Consider the following 24448-nt stretch of genomic DNA (forward strand, 5'->3'; position numbering starts at 1 on the left):
TTTACTATCTAAAACGGAGGTGTTTACTAATACTATAAATACAAAAATGAAAAAATAATAAGATTTTTCATGGAACAAAATATAAAATAAATAATATAATATACACAACAATTAACATTTTTCATAGAAATATAATTATAGAACAATATACATAGTAGTGATCCATTTAACCCTTTCGGTCATAGTGTCCTGTACGTAGGATACCCTACAACACTGCCTACACTAATTACCTCGAAAAGTATTACATTTTTTAAAAAAACTTTTTGGTTTATGTTTTCTAAACCCGTATAATATTTAATTTTTTTTTCACTCTTAAATTTATCGGTGAGATCACTATCAACTTTTGATTTTGAAATAGTAACATACAATTAAAATGTCATGAATTAATAAAACCATTTTTTTTTCATAAATTTAACTGTTAACATTTTATTTTTCGTTGATTGGTTTAAGGTTTGTGACATACAGCACCTTAAAGTTTGGTGGTTTTTACTATTTTTCCAATATTTGTAATGACCAGGAGCTCTTGATAAATTTGATATCACTGATCCAAGACAACAAAATAAATAACAATTAATTAAAAATTACTATTGTACTTTTTTAGTTACTCATTGACTAATTGGATTTATTTTGTTACCTTGGATTCAATGATATCGAATTCATCACTAGCTCTTGGTCTTTGCAATTATTGGAAAAATAGTAAAAAAATACCAAACCTTAAATGAGCTGTATCTCACAAACCAATCAGCGAAATATAAAAATTTTAAAAATTTTATAAAAAAAATGGTTTTATTAATTCATGACATTATGTTACCATTTGAAAATGAGAAGTTGATAGTAATCTCACCAATAAATATTAGGGTGAAAATAAATTAAAAAGTTAAAAAAAAAAAAATTATTTTCAAGATAAATAGCCACATAAATGAATCATCCTGTATAACTAAATTCAATTTTTCATTAGTTTTTAGATTTTAAGTTGTAATATATTTAATAAAATTAAGTAACAATCAATAGTAGTGAGTTATGAAATAACAAAATATGTTTCGTATCTAAAGTTTATGCATCAGTCTTCATCTACAATTGGTGTGCACTGAAACAAAACATTTGAATAAATTAGATAAAATTTTCTATCTAAATATTTTAGGTCAATTGGGTGTTAACTATTTTCATATAGTATTCAGTTATAACAATATGACTAATTTCTAAAATATTTTTATTGAGATTTTATTGTATAGTAATAAAAGGAAAAATAAATGTTAAATGTAAGATATTACAAATACAAAACTCACAAAATATTCTAAATAACAAGTATGGCTGTCCACTTGCACCATGAATTGACAACACAACAGTCCTTCCTCATTTGTTCGTATCAATGTCTTTTGTGATATGTTCATACATTTTAAAAAAGGTTTAATCTGTTTATATTTATATTTGACAGTAATTGACGTGTTGCAAACAAACTGCTCCATTATTTCACTTTTAGATGGTATCTCAACCTAAAAAAATAACAAACATTTGATTGCTTGCAATAATCAATATAATTTGTATTTTAGTGCATTAGACTTACACTACATTTTCCTGCAATTCCAGAAGTTAAAATTTTAAAAAACTGCGGCTCTTCAGAAAATGTAAATTCAACGTAATCAGATGTGCTATCTATATCACTAAGAATGTCTTTAAAATCTGAGGACCTTAATATAATTTTACTGGTAGTCGATTCTGCTGGTATACTAAAGTCTAAAATATCAAACACTTCCATTGTTCTCAACGAACAGTCGGTAATGATTCCACCTTCTTCTAACCTAAGTTTAAAATACAAATTATTAATTGCTATTTTATTTTAATTTATAGACATTTACAATAATTTCACTGGAGAACCATATTCTTTGTATGTCAACTTTAAAGCAGTTGTGGAACTAGGATTAGTTGAACACCCATCAAAGATTGTTAGACATTCAATTAAAGTATTGAGATCAACACGAAAGGCAACCGTATCATCATTAAGGTGATATTCCTATAAAAGAAATTACATTTAATATTAAATCATTTAAAATCTCTACATCTTATACTCAACAAAGGAAAAAAGTACATTAATTAGATATAACATACTTGAAATATTTCACTGCCAATAAACGTGTTTGCTTGTACACATTTGGAATCTTCTACCACAATTTTCAAACCATGTTCGGTTGCAAAACACACACCAACCTAACAACAGCATAATTGTATAATAAAATTTCTTGTTCTTATTAAGTAATGTTACAGAGTATTTTTTTAATTGCATTATGAGCTAACTACTCATAGGAATACTCCACTATTAACTTTCTTATATTTATTTAATTAATCTCATTCTTAAAAGTTTAACTGACAATTCTGTACTCTAATTAATATCATTATGTTTCCTAGATTTTATACAAGAAACAATTCACTTTTTAGTTTTTTACTTCCATCCCATTAATCCTCCTATTGTCAGAACTTAGAACTCTACAACACTTCCATATATAGAATTATGTACTCACTCAAAACAATTATAATTTTTTGGCCACTTACTAACTAATAATACAATAATTCGATGATACCTAATTTAATGCATTCAGTTTATTGTGTTTGTTAAGTAAATAAACTAGTTTGGAGGAGTAATAATTATTGATAGTGGAATTATACGATTTATAAGCTATAAAATGCAGATGAAAAAGGTTAAGATTATCATTATAATATATTAATGTAGAAAACAACTCACGTCTTTAAAATTAACAGCCCTCAACAAAGACGAAATGTGTTTGACATTGTCAGCTTTAGCGACTAATAAATACTTCTCTTCAAATGAATCATTATCATCAACATCCATATTAATGACTGTAATAATATATTTTAATGAAATATTGGAATCACATTTATATTTAAATAATACGATTCTACTAAGGTTTAATGAAAACGCATAAAACAATATTATTTTTAGCAAACTTAATAATTCATAAACCAGTTTTTATGAAACCATCGTCAAAACTCAAATTTAGTTGGATTAAGTCAGACGTTAGTCTTGGCAGGCTTAGATCACATATAAATACGTATGTATATATTATACTCATAAATCAAAAATTAAATATTCGTATAAATTATATAGACTATTATAATAATAATATGCAGTCTATAATGAAATATAAATAAAAATAAAAATTTTAATATTTAAGATCTCATCCATATTTATTATTTCATATTTGGGTAATCATAATATTTTATCAGTTTTTTATCTACTGTTATCAGTGATTTCAGTGTGACCAAGCCTATTTTTGTATTGTCGACGTGCCTGTAAAATGTGCTAATCAACATTGTAGGTTAATGTACAAAGATTTTTGTAAACAATTCGTCTCTTTAGCAAATTATCCTTCGTTCTGACGTTCTGTCTCGTCTGACTCGGGTAAGTCAAATTTTTAATCCAACTCAATCCTTTGACTAAAACTTTATTATTACTTGTCTATTGCTGAGAAGTGTTTAGGGTAATATAATAAATACCTATATACTTTTGAAATTTTCTATTTATTCTCAATAAATAACATTTTTTATTTGATGTTAAAATAGTACTCGCGGTCGTTTCTGTTCGATTGTGTACATATTATGTATCCATTTATCAATAGTTTATTACCAATCCTTGTCGAAATATCGTCCAAACAATCTGAGTTGTTCGGTGATCGATGAGAAAGATTCTAAATTTGTGTTAATGTTATCTATGTGTTCTGTTATAGTCTTGCAGACGAAATCATAAGATGGCCAAATTAACTAGGGAACGAAAACGCAAATCGGCGATCAATGAGGTGGTTACTCGTGTGTACACCATTAACATGCACAAGAGGCTTTTAAACATTGGTTTCAAGAAGCGAGCCCCTCGCGCGATTAAAGAAATCCGCAAATTTGCAACCCAACAAATGGGCACACAAGATGTGCGCATTGACACTAGGTTGAACAAGTTCGTCTGGTCCAAAGGAATTAGGTACGTAAAATATTTTAGTTTGTTAGCTGATTTGTGTTATATTATTAACTATTGGTTTATCTTGTTTTAATATTCGATAACTGCTTAAAAAAATTATATAGTATGTTATATTATATTATTATTATAGTACATTTAATGTTAGTGTTTGGTTTTATTTATCATGTTATCAATGTCACCAGGGTAATATGTTACATAGTTTAAACTGATATATTTTTGGTGTAGATATGGATAGCAAATAAAAGCTCAATTATTAAATAGTCACATTACAATCAAGATTTTTCTTTTAAACTTTAAATTGTCAGGTTAGTTAAAAAAAAAAAATGGAATTAAATGTAGTTAGTAGGTATGTGCTTAATGTTTCTAGTAAGTATTAACATATTATGTTTTATATTTGCGAAGATAACCTTTTATTTGATTAATTTTTTCTAGTAACAACCTCTAAATCTAATTTTCTAGAAATAAATATTGACATAGGTTAAACCTATGTATAATATAGAACTACTGTATCTACATTTATTTATTAAATTAAACTGAAACTAAAGTTTGACAAATATGTATGGTGGAACCTCTAAATACTATGCATTTCACTACTGAGAATTTTTTTAGTTAGTAGTCTTTTATTTAACAAATGCTTGCTATTTGGAGGTATCCATCAATGTGTTTGTCATTTAGAAATTGAAATAGTAATAACTAAAATCAATTTCATATCGAAATGTTAACTCCAATTTTTCTATACATGTGAATTCAAATTAATTAGCTGTTATAAAATGTATTGATATGTAAAAATCAGATTATAAAGGACTAAGATTACTTATGAAAATAAAAGTATCTAATTTGTTATCAAATTTTAACTCTTAGTGTGATATTTAATGAAAAAGTATTTGTACATAGAACATTTTAAATGTCTCTTATTATATTATAGGTATACAGTTAAATATATTTTTATTACTATGTGATTTTATAAGCATGTTCACTTCAATTTTTCCCTTTAACAGTACATTAATTCAAATTCTGTTTTTAAAAATTATTTAGACTTAAAGACCATATTTTCAAATTTCTGAAGATTTTTGTACTACTCATAGAATATTCTGTGGTGATATCAATGTCTGTTCAAATGAGAACCCTCTTTTTTTATTGAAAATTATTTAGCAGATATTTTTTTTTTGAAAATTTTGATGTATCTAAAGAAAAATTCTTATGAGTAGGTAGTTTCAGAGTTAATAAAATTTTTATACTAAGGATAATAATCCTTATACCATGATTTTATTACAATAAAAACCATATGTAATGTTACTTTTTGATGTTGGTAGTATTTATTATACTTGGATTATTTTTACAAATTATTAATATTGATAAATCAAAAGTAATTGCTAACTTTTTAGAATCTTCTTAGTTCCCTATTTACTTAACCCATAACCATGTACATATTACCATTAAAGCACAAAGTAGTAACATGGCTTAAAAATTAAAAGCTTGAATTTTGATTTGGGTACATCAAAATACAAAAAAAAATTGTTTATTAATCAAAAGTAAGAAAGGGAGGGTCCTATTTCAAAAACTGAAGTTCGTATTGTCACAACATCATCCTTCAGTGGTATAATTAATGGTCTTCAAGTGTATTTAAAAATTCCAAAAATCTGAATTTTAATATAGCCATAAAATAGGATGAGCTTACTTAAAAATCACCTTGTAGATATTTGTTTCTACTTAAATAATTCGGGAATAAATTAGTTACATTATGATAATATTACTTAGTTGATACTTACTAAATTATTTTCTCTAATATTTTTTTTTTTTTAATTTTTAGAAGTGTACCATTTCGCATTCGTGTACAATTAGCAAGGAGACGAAATGACGATGAAGATTCACCACACAAGTTATACACTTTGGTTACCTGGGTGAATGTACCTACATTCAAAAAATTGGGTACGGAAAATGTTGACGGAACCGAAGAATAAACTTGTAAACACTTTGTCTTTGATAATAAATAAGTATAAAATGATAAATTGTTAATATTTTACCGTGTATTTTATTACTTTTTATCTGATCAATAATTTGCTATTTCCTTTTTAATACTTGTGTTGATACACACAGCAGAGGAAGGCAGTTGTTCTATCTTCTGTTAATAATATTAAATCCTCAGTAAAGCAAAAAGATTGCCCTTTGCCTCATTGGTATTGTAGTATGATGAAGTATACATATTATAAAGATTTGATTCTGAGAAGTACTAAAATATGTTTGAAAAACATAATTATACAAGCAAAAATAGTATAATGATTTGAAAGGTAAAAAGTGTTTTACTTAGTCAGAAATAAGAGATATAATATATTTATTTTTTTTTTGCATTAATAGTGAAGAGTTTAATTCAGGGAAGTTATAAATAGTCCAATGGATGTTTGATATTTTTTTGTTAATTTTATATTCAGTATGATCTATGCTACTAGTTACTACATTGTCTGTCAGCTGTCTAATCTATTATAATCTGCAGTGTTAGCATTATGGATGAATTAACCCCCCCTCCAACAAAATCATAGTTCTATCTTACATTTTAAGAAATTAACTTATTTTCGGAGACTATAAAACTAGATTTATTTCCCTACTGCTGAAAATGTTTAAATACAGCAATGCCCACAAGTAAATACAATGTACATGTAAATATTTAATATTGATTTTATCATAAATGTGCTTAGGTGTAGTATAGTATTATACCACAGATTATATTAATCTGTGATTATACCACAATGATATACAGTATAATAATTTATAACTATAAAACAGGTATTAGACTTTCAAAATCTTTAAATGTAATACTGTATCAAGTATATTTATTATCTACAGCCTAAGAGTATGGTTTTGTAAAACATTTAAATATAAGTAATATAATATGAATCATATTCCGTGTACTAAATATACAGAATTGAATGGGTAATTAAATGAATTTAGTTCAATGAGTAAATTTAATAGCATAGACAATAATATATTATAAGATATTTCTTAATATTTATAAAAGCCAATAATCAATTTCACTGTTTAATTGATAAGAGATAAAAAACACTTGTTAAACTTATTTGTATTTAATATTTATTGCATTATTAGTGTTAAGTAAATGGTAAACAGTTAAGCAGATTATTATATACGTATATTGTAGTATAATATAATTTGATTACTCCAAAGTACAAAAATACTATTGCACTTATATTCTATATAGATAAAATTCAAATCTAGTTTGTAACATTGAGTGTTAATGCAATTTATATAAAATCATTCAAATCATTGCATTTAAAATTATTTTTGGTAAACAATTAATATAATGTCTGAACCGGTCATTGTTGTGCATGGTGGAGCAGGAAATATACCTGACAACCGGGACCAACCAAAGTTTGATGGAGTTATAACTGCTCTCAGAAAAGCTTATGAAACCTATAAAAAAACATCATCTATTATGGATGCATGTCAAGCTGCTGTTGAGTATATGGAAGATGAACCAGCATTCAATGCGGGCCGTGGATCAGTGTTAAATCTAAAAGGCGAAATTGAAATGGAAGCTCTTATTATGGAAGGAAAAAACATGAAGGCTGGTAAGAAATATACATTATCTATTAAATATATTGTATTAAAGTTGTTTGATTCTAGGAAGTGTTACTGGTGTAAGAAACATTGCACACCCAATAGCACTGGCTAGAAAAGTTATGGAAAACACACTACACGTATTTTTAATGGGTGCAAGTGCTAATGAGTTTGCTCAAAAAATGGGATTTGAAACCGTCAGTGATGATTATCTGATAACAAATGATGCAAGAATAGGCTTGGAAAATTTTTTGAAATCTGGTAGTGAACCCGTTACAACTGAAATTGGACAGTAATAATATAATAATAAATAAATGTCTATAAACAGAAATTTTTTTTGTGAAAATATATATATATATATATATATTTATATATATATAATTTACTATGTTTTTTAGTGGAGGTGTTGGCACTGTTGGTGCTATTGGTATGGATGGAAACAGCGGGCATATGGTTTCATGTACTTCAACAGGAGGAATCACTGGCAAAATGGCAGGTAGAGTTGGTGATACACCTGTTGTTGGTGCTGGTGGTTACTGTGATGATACCGTGGGCACTATTTCAACCACTGGCCACGGTGATAGCATAATGCGCTATTGTTTGGCCCAAAGGATAATGCAAAATTTGGAAAACGGTACAAATTATTGTATTCTATAATTCTATAATTAAAAATAATATGTTTTACTTATTTAGTTAACTGTATAATTTACCCTTAATATTATAGTATTAATATATTTTATATTATTTAGGCGAAATTCCAAACATTGCAGCTCAGAAAGCGTGTGATGGCATGTCAGGCCGTGTAGGTGGCAGTGCTGGGGCTATTGTTATTTCCAAAAATGGGGAGGTCGGAATTGGCTTTTCTTCTCCTAAAATGGCATGGGCCTTCTTGAAAAATGGAATCATTTACTATGGAATCAAAAAAGGTCAACAGTTTACAGTTGAGCTGTAAAACCAAACTAATCAGATTACAGAACCAAATTTTACTAAATACGTTTTATACGTATAAATTGTTTTTTAAATAGTGTAATGTGTAATGTACTAATTTTTATAAATCTTATTATAACCATAAATAATATTAATGTAAATATTTTCGTTATTTTACAATGAAGTACACATAATTATAATAATTAATAATTTTAACGATTAATTACAATATTGACAACCATAACCTAACTATTTATAAAATTGGTAACTACTTATTTATTATTGCATCTAAAATGTACGCATTTAATAAATGTGGTTAGGTTAGGTATATAGATAGTGGCTTTCAAATGTCAAAAATAGAGAACTAATTTTAGAATGGTATTACAGCATTACAGATTTACAGTTAATATTGATTGCTTTAATACAATTATTATGTTTAAAGAATAAATGGAAATTAGTAGGTTTTGACATCCAAATAGAGTTAGAATTAAGACAATAGTCCTATTTTTATCCACCTTATTCAAATATATGAATAGTAATATTTTTTTTATATGTTAATACATAATGCTATCTTCAAAAATTATATTAAATAAAATAGTTATAGATTCTGAAATATTGTCTAAGGTATCTCTTATCTCTCGTGATTCGTGAACAATTATTTTGTAAAGCTCTTGCAGAATACATACACGAATTAGCAAACATTACAACAATATACTTTTATTTTTCGACATATCTAAATACTAAATCATCAACTATTTAAATTTTAAATTTTATGAAGATGATAATCTCTTGGCGTTTTATATTATTATTATTTTCATCATATTAATATGTAATGGCGGCGGCCATTCTAACAGTTAATCACAAAAATAAAAATCATCAATAACCACTGTGGTTGGCCTCGAACGTTGATCCTATGCCAATACGTGTTTAGTGTTTATAGTGCTTGTACACTAAAATACATTTTACACTAATTGGCCTTCGCACGGTCATTATTATTGACGATATAGTTCTCAGACAGTAAGCATTAATTAACGTAAATACTCAGTATTTGGCACAGGATTTGTGAATTTCGGGATTCACTTGCACACGTATTTTAATTTTCGTCAGCCATGGCTCATCTCATCAGTGATCAATGATGAACTGTCTTTATAAACCACGCGGGGCAATATCATTATGAATAAATAAATACTGAAGGTTCGATGTCCAATTTTTTCATCAGCGTTAGTAATTTAGTATTGTTTTTCCATAGTGGCAGTGAATCATTCCTCACGTGACGCGACCAATAATATTGACCGTGTGAGGGCCGCTTTAAACATGTATAAACCAATCTTAATATTATCTGTTACTCGGATTCAGGACTTCAGGTTCAACATAGTCACTGACCAAAATAAAGATTTTTAATTTTCACTTTCTCAGATAGTGACTTATTTATAGCGGTATACTGTATAGTGTTAATCGCTTGGTTAAACAATTAGGTCGTTACGGTAACCACATCGAAAGGCGTGTTCCCACTGTCTATACTCGTGTGTCGCGTACACGTAAAATATTCATCTATGTCCGGTAACGTGGTTAATCGTGTGGTTACCTTACCTAATCAACCAATCACAGCAAAGAATTTACGTGAACGTGTATAGTGGAAATCCACCTTAAGGCGGTGTAGGAGCGATGGTACCATCTCCCATGTGGCTATGTTAAGTTGGTAGTAGGTACATTGATCCGTTTGACTTCTGAAGAAGCTATTGACCAAATTTTTAATATGGCCTTGTAGAAATGGGATTTTGAAGTTTTTGTGAATATTTTGCAGGTTCCTTACAAACCATGGACTATTTGTCATTGTTCTCAAGGCGTTGGTTTGAAATATTTTAAGTTTTCTGAAGTGAGTTCCCTAAATGGGACAAACGCAAATAAACAAAGGGTGCAGTACCTATTTGCTTGTAGATAAGTAAGACATTTTTTTCTCTAAAGTTGATTTCCTGCTTAAAATAGAAAACAGTATCGCTTTAGGCGTCGATAAGCTTGTTGGAGTTAGATGATTAATGTGACCACCAGGTTGGTCTTATGTCCAATTTTACACCAAGATACTATCGACGGTCGGCTCTTAAGAGATTGGTGCGTTATTGAAATTTAGCAATGATGGAAAACGGTCGCTACGTTGACATCTCAGTCCTCAGGTAGGTAGTTAGAAATAAGAATTGTAATTTAGACCATAAAACATATAGGTAGGTGTAACGTTGGGTCTAAAATACCAGCCATTACAGTGACCATTTCTTGAAACCTATAGGTTAGGTACTGTAGGTACTGCAGTACAGCAGAGTAGAGAGCGGTATCATCGTGACATCGTGTTACTTTTTTTTTTAAATATCATACGTAGGTGATATTTAGTTATACCTACTAAAAATATTTTATACTTGTATATTTAAAGTTTTTAATTTTTATAAAATAACATTTAATGAAAATTTACGATCTAATATAATATGTACAGTGTGTAAATTTGAAGGGTGGATGACAATGATGAGGCGGTGAAAAGGGAAGCTCACTGCAGTCGAGCTACCTTAAAATGAACCTTAAATTTGTTTAATTCAATTTTAATATTTAAAGTCTTAAATTATAGAATTAAAATTCGGTTGAACGGAAAAAAATGCGCTGAACCAGGAAAAAAATCCTAATCTATGTCCCATGCGAAGTGTGAGGTTTTAAATTGGGAATCGAATGTTGTCACCACTGCGTACGGAATTAAGTGAGTGACAAAAAAAAAATAACTCGTCAAAAATATTATATAGATAGAAAGATATATTGTATATTATATAAATTATACTATAATGTTATGGTATGTGCGAGTAACCGACCGTACGGGTGTGGTGTAGGTAGAAATATGGATTTGTGCAAATAAGTTTTCGCCATGGTTACGCAGGCACATGACGCTGACAGCGTTGGAGGCGACTACGACTTATTCTACGACTGTATGTTTTGTGCGTGTATAATATTATTTATGACGTGTTTCTGCAAGTTCGTGTCGGTTTCTTTGATTTGGATAGCTTTTAGTCATTGGGGCGGGGCGTGTGGTGGTAGTCCCCTATATATATATATATACATGTGTATATATGTATGCACATTACACACACACACATACCCACCCGCGCGCGCGCACCACTCGATTCGGTTCCCGACGCCGTCGGAATAATATTATGTATCCGTTCCTTTGTCGTCACGGCCGAGCCAAGTGTATCAGTGTGGCGTGACGGAGAAGATTTATTCGTGGCAATTACCAGCTCACGTATAAAATGAGTTGGTTTGTTCGGTAAATGTTAAAAATACAAATATATATATCAAATTGTATAACAATGTCGTTTTTTGTTGTAACAAAAAATACTGAACGAAAAATCCATAAGTATAATATCCAGGGTTGGTAGGTTCTTACTTTTTTGTCTTGCAGTCTCATAAGATCAAAACTGCTGCAGTTCAGCACACACCACTATATAGCTGTTTTCCGCTAGATATATATAATACTTATTATATAATAATATATGCTACGCATGACTTGTTCTATTGGAATGTTTTATGGAATTTATTTAATTGTTAAAATGTATACTTGATTAGTTATTTCCTATATAATTCAGGGGTTAAGTCTGTACTGACACTCTGACTGGTTTTTAATGACGCCTGCTGAATCATTTATATCCCCTCTCAATAGAATAATATCCACTTTATTTATCCATCATTTTTTTTTTATGAAAAACCGATTTTTGTCAAAATTTTTTTGTGATTTTATTGTAATTCAAAAATATTATTCTTGTCTTCTTGGAAACTTGAAACTTTTAACGTATGTTTTTATATTTTACACACGCAATGACATTTTCAAATACAATGTTTTCGGCAGACCATTAATTCAATCTAATGTATTAGCATTGGCGCAAATAGGTGGGGGCTTGGGGGGACTAAGTCCCCCCAGTTCAAAAGTCATTAATTAGTAAGTACTGGGAATATATAATTTTTTGAAAATATTATAGGAAGGGCTTTAGTCCCCCCAAAATAATTTGTCTATTTGCGCCTATGTGTATTAGTATTAGAATTTAGAGTATTACTAAAAGTGTAATAAATTACTTTAGTAGCCATAATATTACTATAGATTTAAATTATAAAATATGCTCTCCAACCAACGATGCTTTTTAATTTGATTCGGGAGAGGGGTTTTTGAAAATTTACAACGGGGGCGTGGAAAAATAAGGTTGGGGAACATTGATGGCCTAAGTATACAGTCGTTTGAATCCAATCGTTTCAAAGATAAGTCACTTGAGCTTGAAGTCAACCCGTGCACTATATTCTGTACAGAGTACTACAGACTGTACACTTCTGATGTGTTTTTGTTATACAAATATAATGTCTTAAAGTCATGATGGTTGTGCATTACCTATATTATTCTATATTGGTAATGATTTATTAGTTCAATTAGTTTACAAAGATAAAATGTAGAACGTGACAAGTATCTGGGTTTTTAGTACTCATATCTTCCACTGAGATATCACGAATGTTATTATACCACAGAATCTATTCTGTGATTATACGTTAAAATGAAGGTATACCTATAGGTAAATTGTACCTCGCTGCACTTGTATGATATATTTTTGTCTAACGTATTCTTTGGTTGTAGGTATGCATTTTTGTTATAGGTTGCTGGATGTTATAGTTGGTATAAATGATTACGATTAGTGAGGTATATATCATTATGTTTTGATATGAAGATAATTTCGGAATTTTGTTTAGCTACTATGTTTGCATTGAGTATAAGTCCTAGTGAGTGTATTTATGATAAATGTAAAATAAGTTCGAAAGACTAGACTAGAATTCCAAGAAAATGGTCCCATTGGTCCCAATAGGTGGTACAAAATATGCTGATATGAAAGACAGACATAAGTGAAACCATAATATAGGTATTATCTTAAATATATAATGTTGCCTATTCGAGCACTTATAAAATTTGTATTCTTCAATATTTATAGATGTGTGTTGTATAGACAATTATTAGGTAGTTGTAAGTATTCGTTCGATATATTATTTGCATAAATATTAAACAATATTTTCTAAAATGTCTGTCAGTTTCCATTCTGTTTGTGTCTCTCTCTCACATATTCACTTTTTCTCCCACTCCCTATAATATATCTATATAATCTGTCTCTCTTTTTATATACTACATATCTATAGTTTTTGTTTGTACATTTGTTACCTGTATACAGATATTATATTATAAGAGTAAATGTCAAACGATTGGTTGAGCTGTGCTGCGGTATACATCATACAATATATTCCAATAAATTATATAAATGTTTCAATGCAGCCGCGTAGATATCTATATACCATAGCAATATAGGCTATAGCCTCCTGAGGCCCATCACGTATTTCTATTTTGTAGTACTACAATCCCAATGTCTATTTCAATGGACATTTAAAAAAATTATCAAACCCATGTTTTTCCTCCCAAATTATTACTAGTTTAAGGTTATATTGATAGAAGTATAAGATAAGCAAAGAAAAATTGGCGGGCTTTTGTGGGGATAAGAGAAAATGTCCACTGTAATGGACAACGGGTTTATAAAAATACAAAAACTAAATTAAGCTTGGGCGCTAAATCAGTGATAATAATTGTCCATTATAATGGGCATTGGGCCTCAGGAGGATAGATAAAATGGTAAATACAAAATAAAACAAAATGTTCAAAAGAAATGAAATACACATATAATATGAGGCTATTACTAGGGTATACAGGGTGATATTCTTGAGATTTCTTGTGCTACATGGGACTCATCCTTATTCCTTACTATGGATAATGAAGATACAAAGTTTGTTTTTTAAATGACAACTATCGTCTATCCCCTTTACTACTGTATAACCACGAAATCACTATATATATAATACATTACACACAAGTCGTTATTATATTTTTGTATTTTCCATAGGTTTTCGTAGAAAAGAACAATGACTGCCGCGGGTCCGGTGCAGGGTAATGTGATATGCATGTTATATTTTCAGTGTTGGTGAGTTGCGGCCCTAACCCATAACGTACGAGTTGCGGCCCGGGTTTATGAGAGGTACGTACGAGTTGCGTCCCGGGTTTATGAAAGGTACGTACGAATTGCGGCCATACAATAATGTATATATTATATACTATACGCCTATAAATGTATAGTAATAGTATATAAACATCACAATATTATGTAGGTATTTTCTAGTATAAATTGTCGTACTTATATTAATATTGGTCGTAAATAAAATAAAAGTATTCATAAAATTATAGAATATAATATAATTGGTGTAATATATTATGATAATAATGTCAAAAAAAAAATCAAAGCATTCATAATGTAAGTCATATAATATGGCAGATAATACGATAAAACGATCTATATTATCTTTATCATATTATATACAAAAATATAACTTCCTATACGTATTGAACATTTCGTTTATACGGTACACAGGTAATAGGTATTAGGTATATAATATAATATACATTATATAAGTAAGGTACATATGTAATGATAATTACTCGGGCCGCAACTAACCTATACCTAAAATATTATCGGGCTGGAATTCACCGGTCTCCAACACCGGAAATGAAAGGTCGGGCCGCAACTCACCCTCAGCCTATATTTTTACCATAAATATTTTATATCGAGTTTTTTTTTTTTTTTTGTAAGGAGAACCCGCGGCAACATAGGCCATTGGGTGTGGGGTGGTACGGTAGGGATTATTTTTGTATGTTTGTTTGTAGGTTTTTAATTGGGTAGGGTTGTAACACGTGTTTGTGTATGTGTGGCAAGGATATGTTGCTAAAAATCCCGGGTGGTCACCCATCCGGGAGCTAGCAACTGCGGCCGGTACGTACGCTCAGTGCGTTTCCGCAAATTGGCATACGACCGCGCCTCACCAAGCCACTATATCGAGTTTTATATGAAGACACAATATATAAATATATAAGAATACTTAATTATAAGTACATTTACTATTTACGGTTAATATATTTATACGCAAATACAGTGCGATTATAAATTAACAGGGTTCGTTGATTTTCCCAATCATTTTTTGTGAATATTTAAAAATAAATATTTAAAAAAATTAATAATATATTTTTAGAGAAGAAATTAAATTTCTACTAATAGGTCCGGTGTTGGTTTTACTTAATATCAATATGATCCTATACCTAAAACATATTGCCACTATAATATTATGTGACTATGTATTGTTATTATGATTTATGATGTATACCTATGGTGTTGCTGTGTTGGGCTATAAATCTATAATGCAGTAGACCAGTCGAATAAATTGTCATCAGGAAATTGTTCGCGTTTGTAAACGGTTTGAAACAGATCTATAAGCTCATCGTAGTCGGGAGTTTCGAAGAATTCCAATTTTTTTACGTAATCAAAATATTTGGCAAACTCTTCTAGATATATATAAAATAAAAATTATCAGTCCTCATGTTATAAAAATAAGTATATCAGTATATGAAAAAATTAGATAATTTTTATATTACTATTTTATATCTCCTACCCGGTAAATCGGCACAAAGAATTTTCGTTGTGATTTCTTTTTTCAAATCTCCACAGTTTTTCACATGAAAATAGTCTTCCTCTAAGTATTTCATCCAAGGTAACGTGCCGTTGACTAAGTACAGTAGAACATATCCAAGAGATTCCAAATCGTCTCTGCGACTTTGTTCTGCATATACGGTTTAAGCATATACACGTTGTTATATAGATATGTAGGTAGGTAATTTATCATCTACCAACATAATATTGGTGAATATTGGAAAGGTTAGTAGCATTGATTAAAATTGAAATGCGAATATTTTATAGCATTTTTTATCATCATGTAATAAATGTCGTTTATCGTTATTTACTGCGTGGATAATAATAGTAATACATTTAAATACTTTTTTTTATAAAACGATAGGTTGAAATGCTTATCATTTAAAATATTTTGGTAAAACAAAATGTTGTTATTAAAAGTCTTAAAAGATAACAGTGTTTAACTTCTATATTGAAGCACTGTTAATCATCATATTATATTATTAGCTATAATAGTATAATATAATAATATAATGTGTATATGTAACACGCATTAACTTCATTTTTTACCTATGCTTAAATTACTGTTGGCACTCATGAATTGATAGGTTCCAAATATGCCAACTTCTGTATTGTACGGTATGTGATTTTTGGTGGCTTTGTCAATGTATGGTTTGGCCATTCCAAAGTCGATCAAGTATATTATGTCCTCCTCTGACTCCTTGAACGGCAACGTCTGCCTCGGTCGTCCGATTAATATGTTTTCTGGTTTTAGGTCTCTGTGAATCAATTTGCAGTGGTGGACGTATTCAATTCTAGATATCTGTGAAACGATTGCTAATTTTTAATATTTTATTATGTTGATTGTACTTACGATCAAACATTTCGTTAAACGCAGCTGCAGGGTGACGCTCACGATGGAAAAATCGTCCCTACCAGACACCATGCAATATATATACTGGACGATTCACTAAGTATAATCACCTCTTTTTTTTTAATAATGCACTTCTGTTTTTAAATGAAAATCCCGTTTTATGTTGTAAATCATTTAGTAGATATTTTTTCTGTACATTTTTCGTTTCATAATTATAATTCGAAATAGTATAGTTTTTGAATTGTTTAGCTTCATAATTTAATGGGTTTGGATAATATATGTCGAATATAAATGATGATTTGAAAGTTTTAGTAATTGAATTAATACATTTATTAATACAGTATCTATATAATGTTTAAAAATAGATCCATGTATAATAAAATATACTAGATCCAATATTACATCTATTAATATCTATTTTACGTTTTTGTAAAACCATTTTCAAGTACTTACTATTATCCTTCGTATATAAATTTTAATAACAGAAAATGCAATTTCACATTTGAGTTAGTTTTAGTCTTATAGGTACTTACACGAACAGTTAAAAAAAAATTATCCATTAGTTAATTTAATTTACGGAAAAAGAGAGGTTCTCATTTGAAAAACAGAATTTGGTATTACCACACCTTAAGTATTATAAAAAATCGCGCAAATTGTACTATATAATTTTTAATTATATTTAAAAACTCCAAAAATCAGATTTTGAATAAGTTAATTGTTGAAGAAGAAAAAATGGGGTGTGTGGATGACTGAGCATGCTTGTTGAATTTATATGATCCACTTATATTGCATTTATTATAATATTCTGTAATTTATAATACATTATTCGTATTTATTGGTTCTTAAAATCCATAAAAAAAAAAAATTAGGTGAGTAGCGAGTAGCGAGTGTCAAAAATATATCAAATTTTTTTGGCCCAATAAAAATACTTGAAAATTTAATACAAAGTTCCTCATAAGTTATTCTTACAGTGATTAAAAAATTATAAGAATATATAGGCACAATTTTTTTTAATTAGCATTTGAAGTTAAAATATTGACAAAAATCCTTCAAAACCATGAATATTTGCAAATTATTTTGTAGGTAAAAATTCATAAAATTGTTTGTATTTATATCTAAGGTTAAAAAGTTCAACACTTAGTTTTCCATAAGTTTTGCTTTAAATAGCTATAGAGAAAATTTGAAGTGTCATTATAGGAAAAATGTTTTGAGCGTTTGAGTTTTAAATTTTTATGAAATCGCGTAACGATAACGATTTATCTTCAAACCAGGTATATATATATATATATAATATGATAATATAAGGTATTATGAATTATGATAACTACAAGCAATGTTTTTGGAAAAATTGATTAACTATGCCTTATGAAAAATGCGTCCTAATTGAAAATTTAGTTTGTGTAAGTGGAATAGTAGATCAACATTTTTCGAAGTGTCATTGTACTACTCCACTCCTCTCATCAAAACTTGAAATACTGATAATAGCAATAACTCATAAACTACTCGTCTAAAATTCGATCTTTGTTCATTAAAGTACTAAACAAATATTTTGTTTTAGAATAAGGGATTCAAAGCAGGGTACTCGTACAAAATGCTATCTATCGTAATTGTATGATAGTTTAGTATGGTGTCTACCGTATGTCCGTATGCTGTATAATATACTTGGATATATTATACATACTTTAATACTTTATCATATTATAAATTATTAAGATTAAGCTTTTATCAAATGCCCAAATTATACTATATTTATAACTTTATATTATATCTCTTTCTTGTGTCGTTTATATGTGGTTTATTTATTATTATTTATTAATTATGTCAACTATGAGTTATAGTTATATAAATAAATATAATATTAAAACACGGGGAGCGACTAACATATCACTATCCCGGCATCTCAACTTCAAGAAGAGTGATGGCGATCGTTACAAAAACCAACTGAAGACCTTTTCGAATCATTCATTGGAGCGGTGACAATTTACATTTGTAGATAGTAAATACGTGTTGATATCATACTTCAAAATTACGGTACATAAAATATTCACGGTAGATAGCATACTTACCATCAAATGTGTGGTAGATAGCATATTGGACGAGTACTGATTCAAAGTGCATGTTGTCACTAAAAAACAAGTAAACAATTTAAAAATATAACTACGACACATAGTAAGAAAGAATATTGTAAAGAAAAATTGTGTTTTTTAACAGTTTTAAATTGTAACATTAATGTATGATTTTTAAAAATCTTTTTAGTTTTTATAATTAATAACGAACGCCTTACGTTAAATATATCACCCAGTATTTTACAACACATGCAGTCGTACATAAATTATGTCATGGATAAACGTCAATCGGTATAAATATATAATTGATTGGGAAACCGACGACGGTGGTGGCATAATAACTATAGGCACTTATATATTATATGATCGGATATAATGCTTTAATTATAATAATGTAATGTAGATGGTGTTTATATGTAAATTCCAATGTTCGTCTATAGGTAACATATTATTATATTATATTGTTACCAACCATTTGAATAGCGATCATTAGTACGGTTTTTAATGATAATTTGTTCCCGCAAAGTGTTAAAAGCTGTTTCAACGACGGGCCCAACAACTCCATAGCCATGGCCACATATTTCACTCCTATATTTCCAGAATAATAGATTTCGAGTAATCCATCTATAGTATGATCGTTTACTGAAACCGAATGGTAATAATATTATACATATAAATAAAAAATAAACTGTAGGTTTCTTATATAATTAATCAGAATTTAAAAAATAAATTATATATGCTATATTATAATGTCCAATCTTATTGAGATTACTGGGATAATGATAAGAATTTATTTAAACACGTTCCTATACACAAAAATATTCAAATTCGATATCTCATGAATGTACTCGTATACCATTCAATAAAACAGTAAATTAGTATTATAAAATGTTTCAAATAAACAATTCCTATCATTACAAGCTTGGTATTCTGCTTGTGCACGTATCTTTTTTCATTCATATTTATATTTCTAACAGTAATCAGTATTTGATTTTAAGTTTGTAACTCATTTGGAATCTATTAGTTGTATTTGATTGAATATTTTAATTCGTTTATTTAGCTTGTCAGCATGTAATAGATACTGTAAAATGTAAATAGTATTAAAATGTTAGGTATAATAGGTGTATATTATCATCTTTATATTACTCAGTACTCTATTCGTAACTCAATGTATGAATTTTTTTTTTTATTTTTTTTTTTATTAATTATCCCGTGGCAACTTAGGTCATTGGGAAGAGGGTGGTACTGTTGGTTTATGGAACGGTAAATGGATTACACGTAGGTGAGTTTTTCTATTGGGGCACCAGTAGGTTTCTGCCATGCCCCGGAGTGGAGGATGGCGGCACTTGTTCTCCGGACACCGTGACTTGCCCGGAGAAAAAAGTATGAATTATTATTATTGTTGTTATCGATAACAACAATAGTATTGTCTTCGCTGTAGTGATGACATGGCAATCATTAAATGCCACACAATAGAAGAAACCATAAATGAAACATTATATTTTTGAAAATAACTGAAATAAATTACCTATTTGGTTTTTTTTTATAATTTTCCAAACGTTTCGTCTTAATTGCTTCTATTATTATTGTAAAGTTCAATTTATTGCAATATAATAATAATAATAATAATAAATGCAATACAACAATATAAAATAAAATACAAATTTACTATTGGCATTGAGCATCTTATAGCATTGTTTTTCTTTAAGCAAATGCATAGATCGAATAGGTTCAATTTTGATGGCGACCTCTTCAAACGTATACATATTCCTCCCTGTCGTAGATAATATAGCGTAATATAATATTATTAAATTATTATTAAATGTAAGTCACGATGCCATTTTCAACAAACAAAATTAACCGACTCAGTCATGACTCATGGTGGTAGAGATTGTAGAGAACTAATGACCTATGTATTACTGACCTTTGATGACGGTTCCAAATTTTCCTTTTCCGATAACATTCTTAACGTCGAATACAAATTTACCCCGTAAACCACCGTCAAGTTGAATAATATCACCACCATCAGTGTCCATACTTATTTGTACTTATAAGACTATGATGTAACAGTTTTTATTATTTTTATTCTAACACAACGTAAAAATATTTATTTTTTATCATGAAATTATTTTAATCACATAGTATACCTATGACAACGGTACCTATAACCTATGTTATATACGTTTTAGATAATTATTATGCTATCATGATATACCTGTATAAGATTGGATTTTAAGATATTTTTTCATTGATATAATTATTATAATTATACATACAGGTAATAAAATATCAGCTAAAATAAAATCCATATAGAACGTAGTCAATGGTATTTAAATATTTAATTTTGTGTTTTACTTTCCAAAAGAAGAAAACAAGATTCCTTTGACCGTTTAAGTTTTTGTGTTTTCAATGTTTTCATTTTCTAAAAACTTTTATATGATATTTTAAAACGCCTGTTGTAATAATGTACTATATATATAAATTATTTAGGAATAGCAACAATAGTTTAAATTCAAAATACGTTCAGTGTTGCCTATGTTATGTTGATCGAAATAAATTATAAAGTTTCTAAATTTGTTATACGCAAAAAACAAAACGTTTCAAAATTTGATTCTTTGTTTTTTAAACATAAATAACTATGCTGGCCTGCTGGCGTACATTTTAAACGCTAGGTATATTTTGATGTTAATCTAAAACAATTTGAACAATTCATATATATATAATATGATGATGTAATAGTTATGTATAATTGTATAATCACTTATAAGTTATAATGTTATAAGATATTTTTTGGCTTTGCACGCAATTACTCATCGGGTATTGGATGTAATAAAATTCATCTTAATATGATTGTCATATATATCACAAGTAGGTACCTATACACGATTCTATGTTTACTACCTAAACTAAATACATATAGATATAACGAAAAAAAAAATGTATACCTAGAGTAAAAATCACTCCATAAATGTATCTATATTGATATATTATGTATGTTTATAAATATGGTGTGGATGTTTTTACATTTGAAATTTTTCTTCTAATGCTCCAACTTATTTCTAAGTATAGCTACGTTTTAAATACGTGTCATGTAAGGACGGGCTAAAATCTAAAAGTGTTTAGTGCAATTTTTTGCAATTTGGTTGTATTTACTTACTATTCAAATATTTCAGTTATTATCGACCTTGGACCGTCCTATTATATAGGTAAGATTATATACAGTCGATTCCATTTAACTGAGACACATTTGTTTGCGTTATTTGCCCCCATAAACCGAATAAAAAGAAGAACGACAAATTTGTTGAAAAACTGATTTTTACTATTACATATTAATGTGGATACATACATAATATTATATATAAACTATTTATTAATACAAGACAAATATGCATTATATATACCTACCCTATAATTATTTATAAAAATATCTAAACATATATAATGAAGTATTTTTTAATTTTTTTGTTATCTCATTTAAAAAAAAAAATCACATAAAAAGGATATATCCTATAAGGCTATAAAATGGAATGAAAATGTCCCGATTATCTGGATTCGTGGCCCAAATATAAGCGATGAACGTTTATACACTACAACCATTATATATTTGTTTTCATAATTATTTATTGCAGAATTGTCCCGATTAGCGGTTATCCTTATTCATCGGTGTCTTTATTAAGCGGAATCGACTGTACTTTAAATTTTAAAAACACCAGCCACAACATATAATTATGCTTTTAACCGGAATTCTACTTCAGCCAATTCTTGATACTTATTCTTTAGCCATTCATATTTTTGCCGTACGTTATTTTAAAATAAGAAAATCAAAGATTTTTTGTAGTTGAAATATTGGAATATTGGAATAATTAAAAATGTTCAAAATAAATTAGACAATTTATTTTGTGAGATCGAATCCATGAAAATTTTAAGCAAGTTATTGAAAAGGATATTGGATTCGAAAGTATTATCAATATTAATGATGTACTTATACCGAACAAGGAAAATTTTTCGATGGTTGAATTTTAGGTTATACAATACACGTTATAATAGTAATCATAAATTATAACCATATATATTATTTTTTTTAGAGCAACATTTAACATACACGCTCACCCAATGGCCTAATATGTTGCCGCGAGTTCCCCTTAATAAAAAAAAAAAATATACAAGCAACCACTCATACACACATGCTATAGATTATAGTTCAGTTTTCGGGCTGTTCACTTTGACGTTCAATGTTATAGGATCGATTGAAAAAGAAATGTAAAACGCATTCATATATACATAAGCATTTGAAATAGCGAATTTCCGATGCACCCACACAAGTTCAACGCTAACGATTTACACGACAACGGCGAGTCGTGTGTATGTGTGCGTGCGTTCAGTAGGAGACGTTATCGTTCCCCTTTTCTGAGCGGTCGCGTCCGTGTGTTTCCTCGCTAAACATCATACGCGGTGCGTGCGAGTGTTCCAAACGCCGGAAACAATTATCGCTACCGTTGTGTCTATAAACGCGCCGTGGCCTTTAAAAGCGATTTCGCCGACCGTATAATCGGCGTGTGTAGTCTTTTGTTCGACGCTGGGGTGGTGTGTACTGCCACTGATGTTGGAGAGACACACATAGAGAGAAAGAATGTGATAAACGCATGGAGAGATACATCAATGGAAACGACCTTCCGGCGCGTCGAGTGCATAAGCATTATGTATAAGAAGACGATGATGACACGCACACGTAATTCACATACATATTATAGAACGGATAAATTTAGATACATTGAGTAATACAATAATCCAGGCTAACTGAAGTATTCATATATAAAATGATTATATTGGGAAAGTAAATCAAGATTTTCAAGAAGAATAATTGGGTTCATATCGACTGAGAATAGTTACGTACCGATTCGTATCGAAGTCTATATAAGCCCGATAAAGGTCTATAGCATATTTACGGTACGTATATCGCTTGTATATTGGACGTGCAATTTCTTGAACACTCAAAATTAAATTGGTACTTATCGATACACTCCATCTTCCTTGAAAATCTTGAATGTTCCAGTCGTTCCATACCTATTAGATATGGAAGATGTTTAGGTTCCTATAGGCTATAGTGTGAAATTACGTTCTACAGTTCATTCACAGTGCTCGAATTGGGAAAAATTAAGTAGAGGAGCTCATCCAACGATTCCAAGTACACAATTAATCAACAAGCCTTTGCGCACATTTTGAATAATAGGTACTCAAAAAATTCAAAACACCGATAAATGATAACCATAACAGTATAATAACACTGAAACTGATAACATTACGTTCGGAACCATAGAGTAATAAGATCTTTAAGATCTTATATACTCCTGCTATGTTGGGAACACGATTTATTTAGATCGTACATCACACACTGCACTTATATCTGTACATCGTATCTATTCTGTGGACCGTAGAAAAGCTGCACAGTAGTAGATATTAAACCGTG

General features: G+C 29.2%; 4 protein-coding genes and 1 long non-coding RNA gene across 6 annotated transcripts; 3 read left to right on the top strand and 2 right to left on the bottom strand.

Moving 5' to 3' along the window:
- Rad1 (Radiation insensitive 1) lies at window positions 1-3200 on the bottom strand. Its single transcript, XM_015516946.2, has 6 exons — window positions 2738-3200; window positions 2107-2205; window positions 1857-2011; window positions 1565-1799; window positions 1287-1493; window positions 1-1087 (listed from the first exon to the last, which is right to left on the bottom strand). The coding sequence occupies exons 1-6, from the start codon at window positions 2843-2845 to the stop codon at window positions 1061-1063; spliced, it is 831 nt and encodes a 276-aa protein (XP_015372432.1). The 5' UTR covers window positions 2846-3200; the 3' UTR covers window positions 1-1060.
- A 57-nt stretch (window positions 3201-3257) lies between these two features.
- Window positions 3258-6000, top strand: RpL31 (ribosomal protein L31). 2 transcript variants are annotated; one of them, XM_089229286.1, is made up of 3 exons: window positions 3258-3415; window positions 3741-3985; window positions 5793-6000. In XM_089229286.1, the coding sequence occupies exons 2-3, from the start codon at window positions 3762-3764 to the stop codon at window positions 5941-5943; spliced, it is 375 nt and encodes a 124-aa protein (XP_089085412.1). In that variant the 5' UTR covers window positions 3258-3415; window positions 3741-3761; the 3' UTR covers window positions 5944-6000. The 2 variants fall into 2 exon arrangements, with proteins under 2 accessions (XP_089085412.1, XP_089085413.1); XM_089229287.1 differs by having other exon boundaries at window positions 3373-3494.
- A 1113-nt stretch (window positions 6001-7113) lies between these two features.
- LOC107167767 (isoaspartyl peptidase/L-asparaginase) lies at window positions 7114-8723 on the top strand. Its single transcript, XM_015516947.2, has 4 exons — window positions 7114-7563; window positions 7619-7844; window positions 7951-8186; window positions 8302-8723. Exons 1-4 carry the CDS (start codon window positions 7296-7298, stop codon window positions 8502-8504), a joined length of 933 nt encoding a protein of 310 aa, XP_015372433.2. The 5' UTR covers window positions 7114-7295; the 3' UTR covers window positions 8505-8723.
- Window positions 8724-9990: 1267 nt separating this feature from the next.
- On the top strand, window positions 9991-14637 carry LOC149055342 (uncharacterized). The gene is made up of 3 exons (XR_016192060.1): window positions 9991-10421; window positions 10484-10650; window positions 14431-14637. It is a non-coding gene; the product is annotated as an uncharacterized LOC149055342 (long non-coding RNA).
- Window positions 14638-15768: 1131 nt separating this feature from the next.
- LOC107167761 (casein kinase I-like) lies at window positions 15769-21017 on the bottom strand. Its single transcript, XM_089229543.1, has 6 exons — window positions 20906-21017; window positions 20651-20755; window positions 19454-19623; window positions 16612-16864; window positions 16025-16192; window positions 15769-15917 (listed from the first exon to the last, which is right to left on the bottom strand). Exons 1-6 carry the CDS (start codon window positions 21015-21017, stop codon window positions 15769-15771), a joined length of 957 nt encoding a protein of 318 aa, XP_089085669.1.
- Window positions 21018-24448: the final 3431 nt, after the last annotated feature.

The sequence above is a fragment of the Diuraphis noxia genome, unplaced genomic scaffold (genome assembly GCF_037042655.1).
Source record: "Diuraphis noxia isolate RWA-SAM2 unplaced genomic scaffold, SU_Dnox_SAM2 contig0005, whole genome shotgun sequence".
In the NCBI taxonomy this organism is placed as follows: domain Eukaryota; kingdom Metazoa; phylum Arthropoda; class Insecta; order Hemiptera; family Aphididae; genus Diuraphis; species Diuraphis noxia.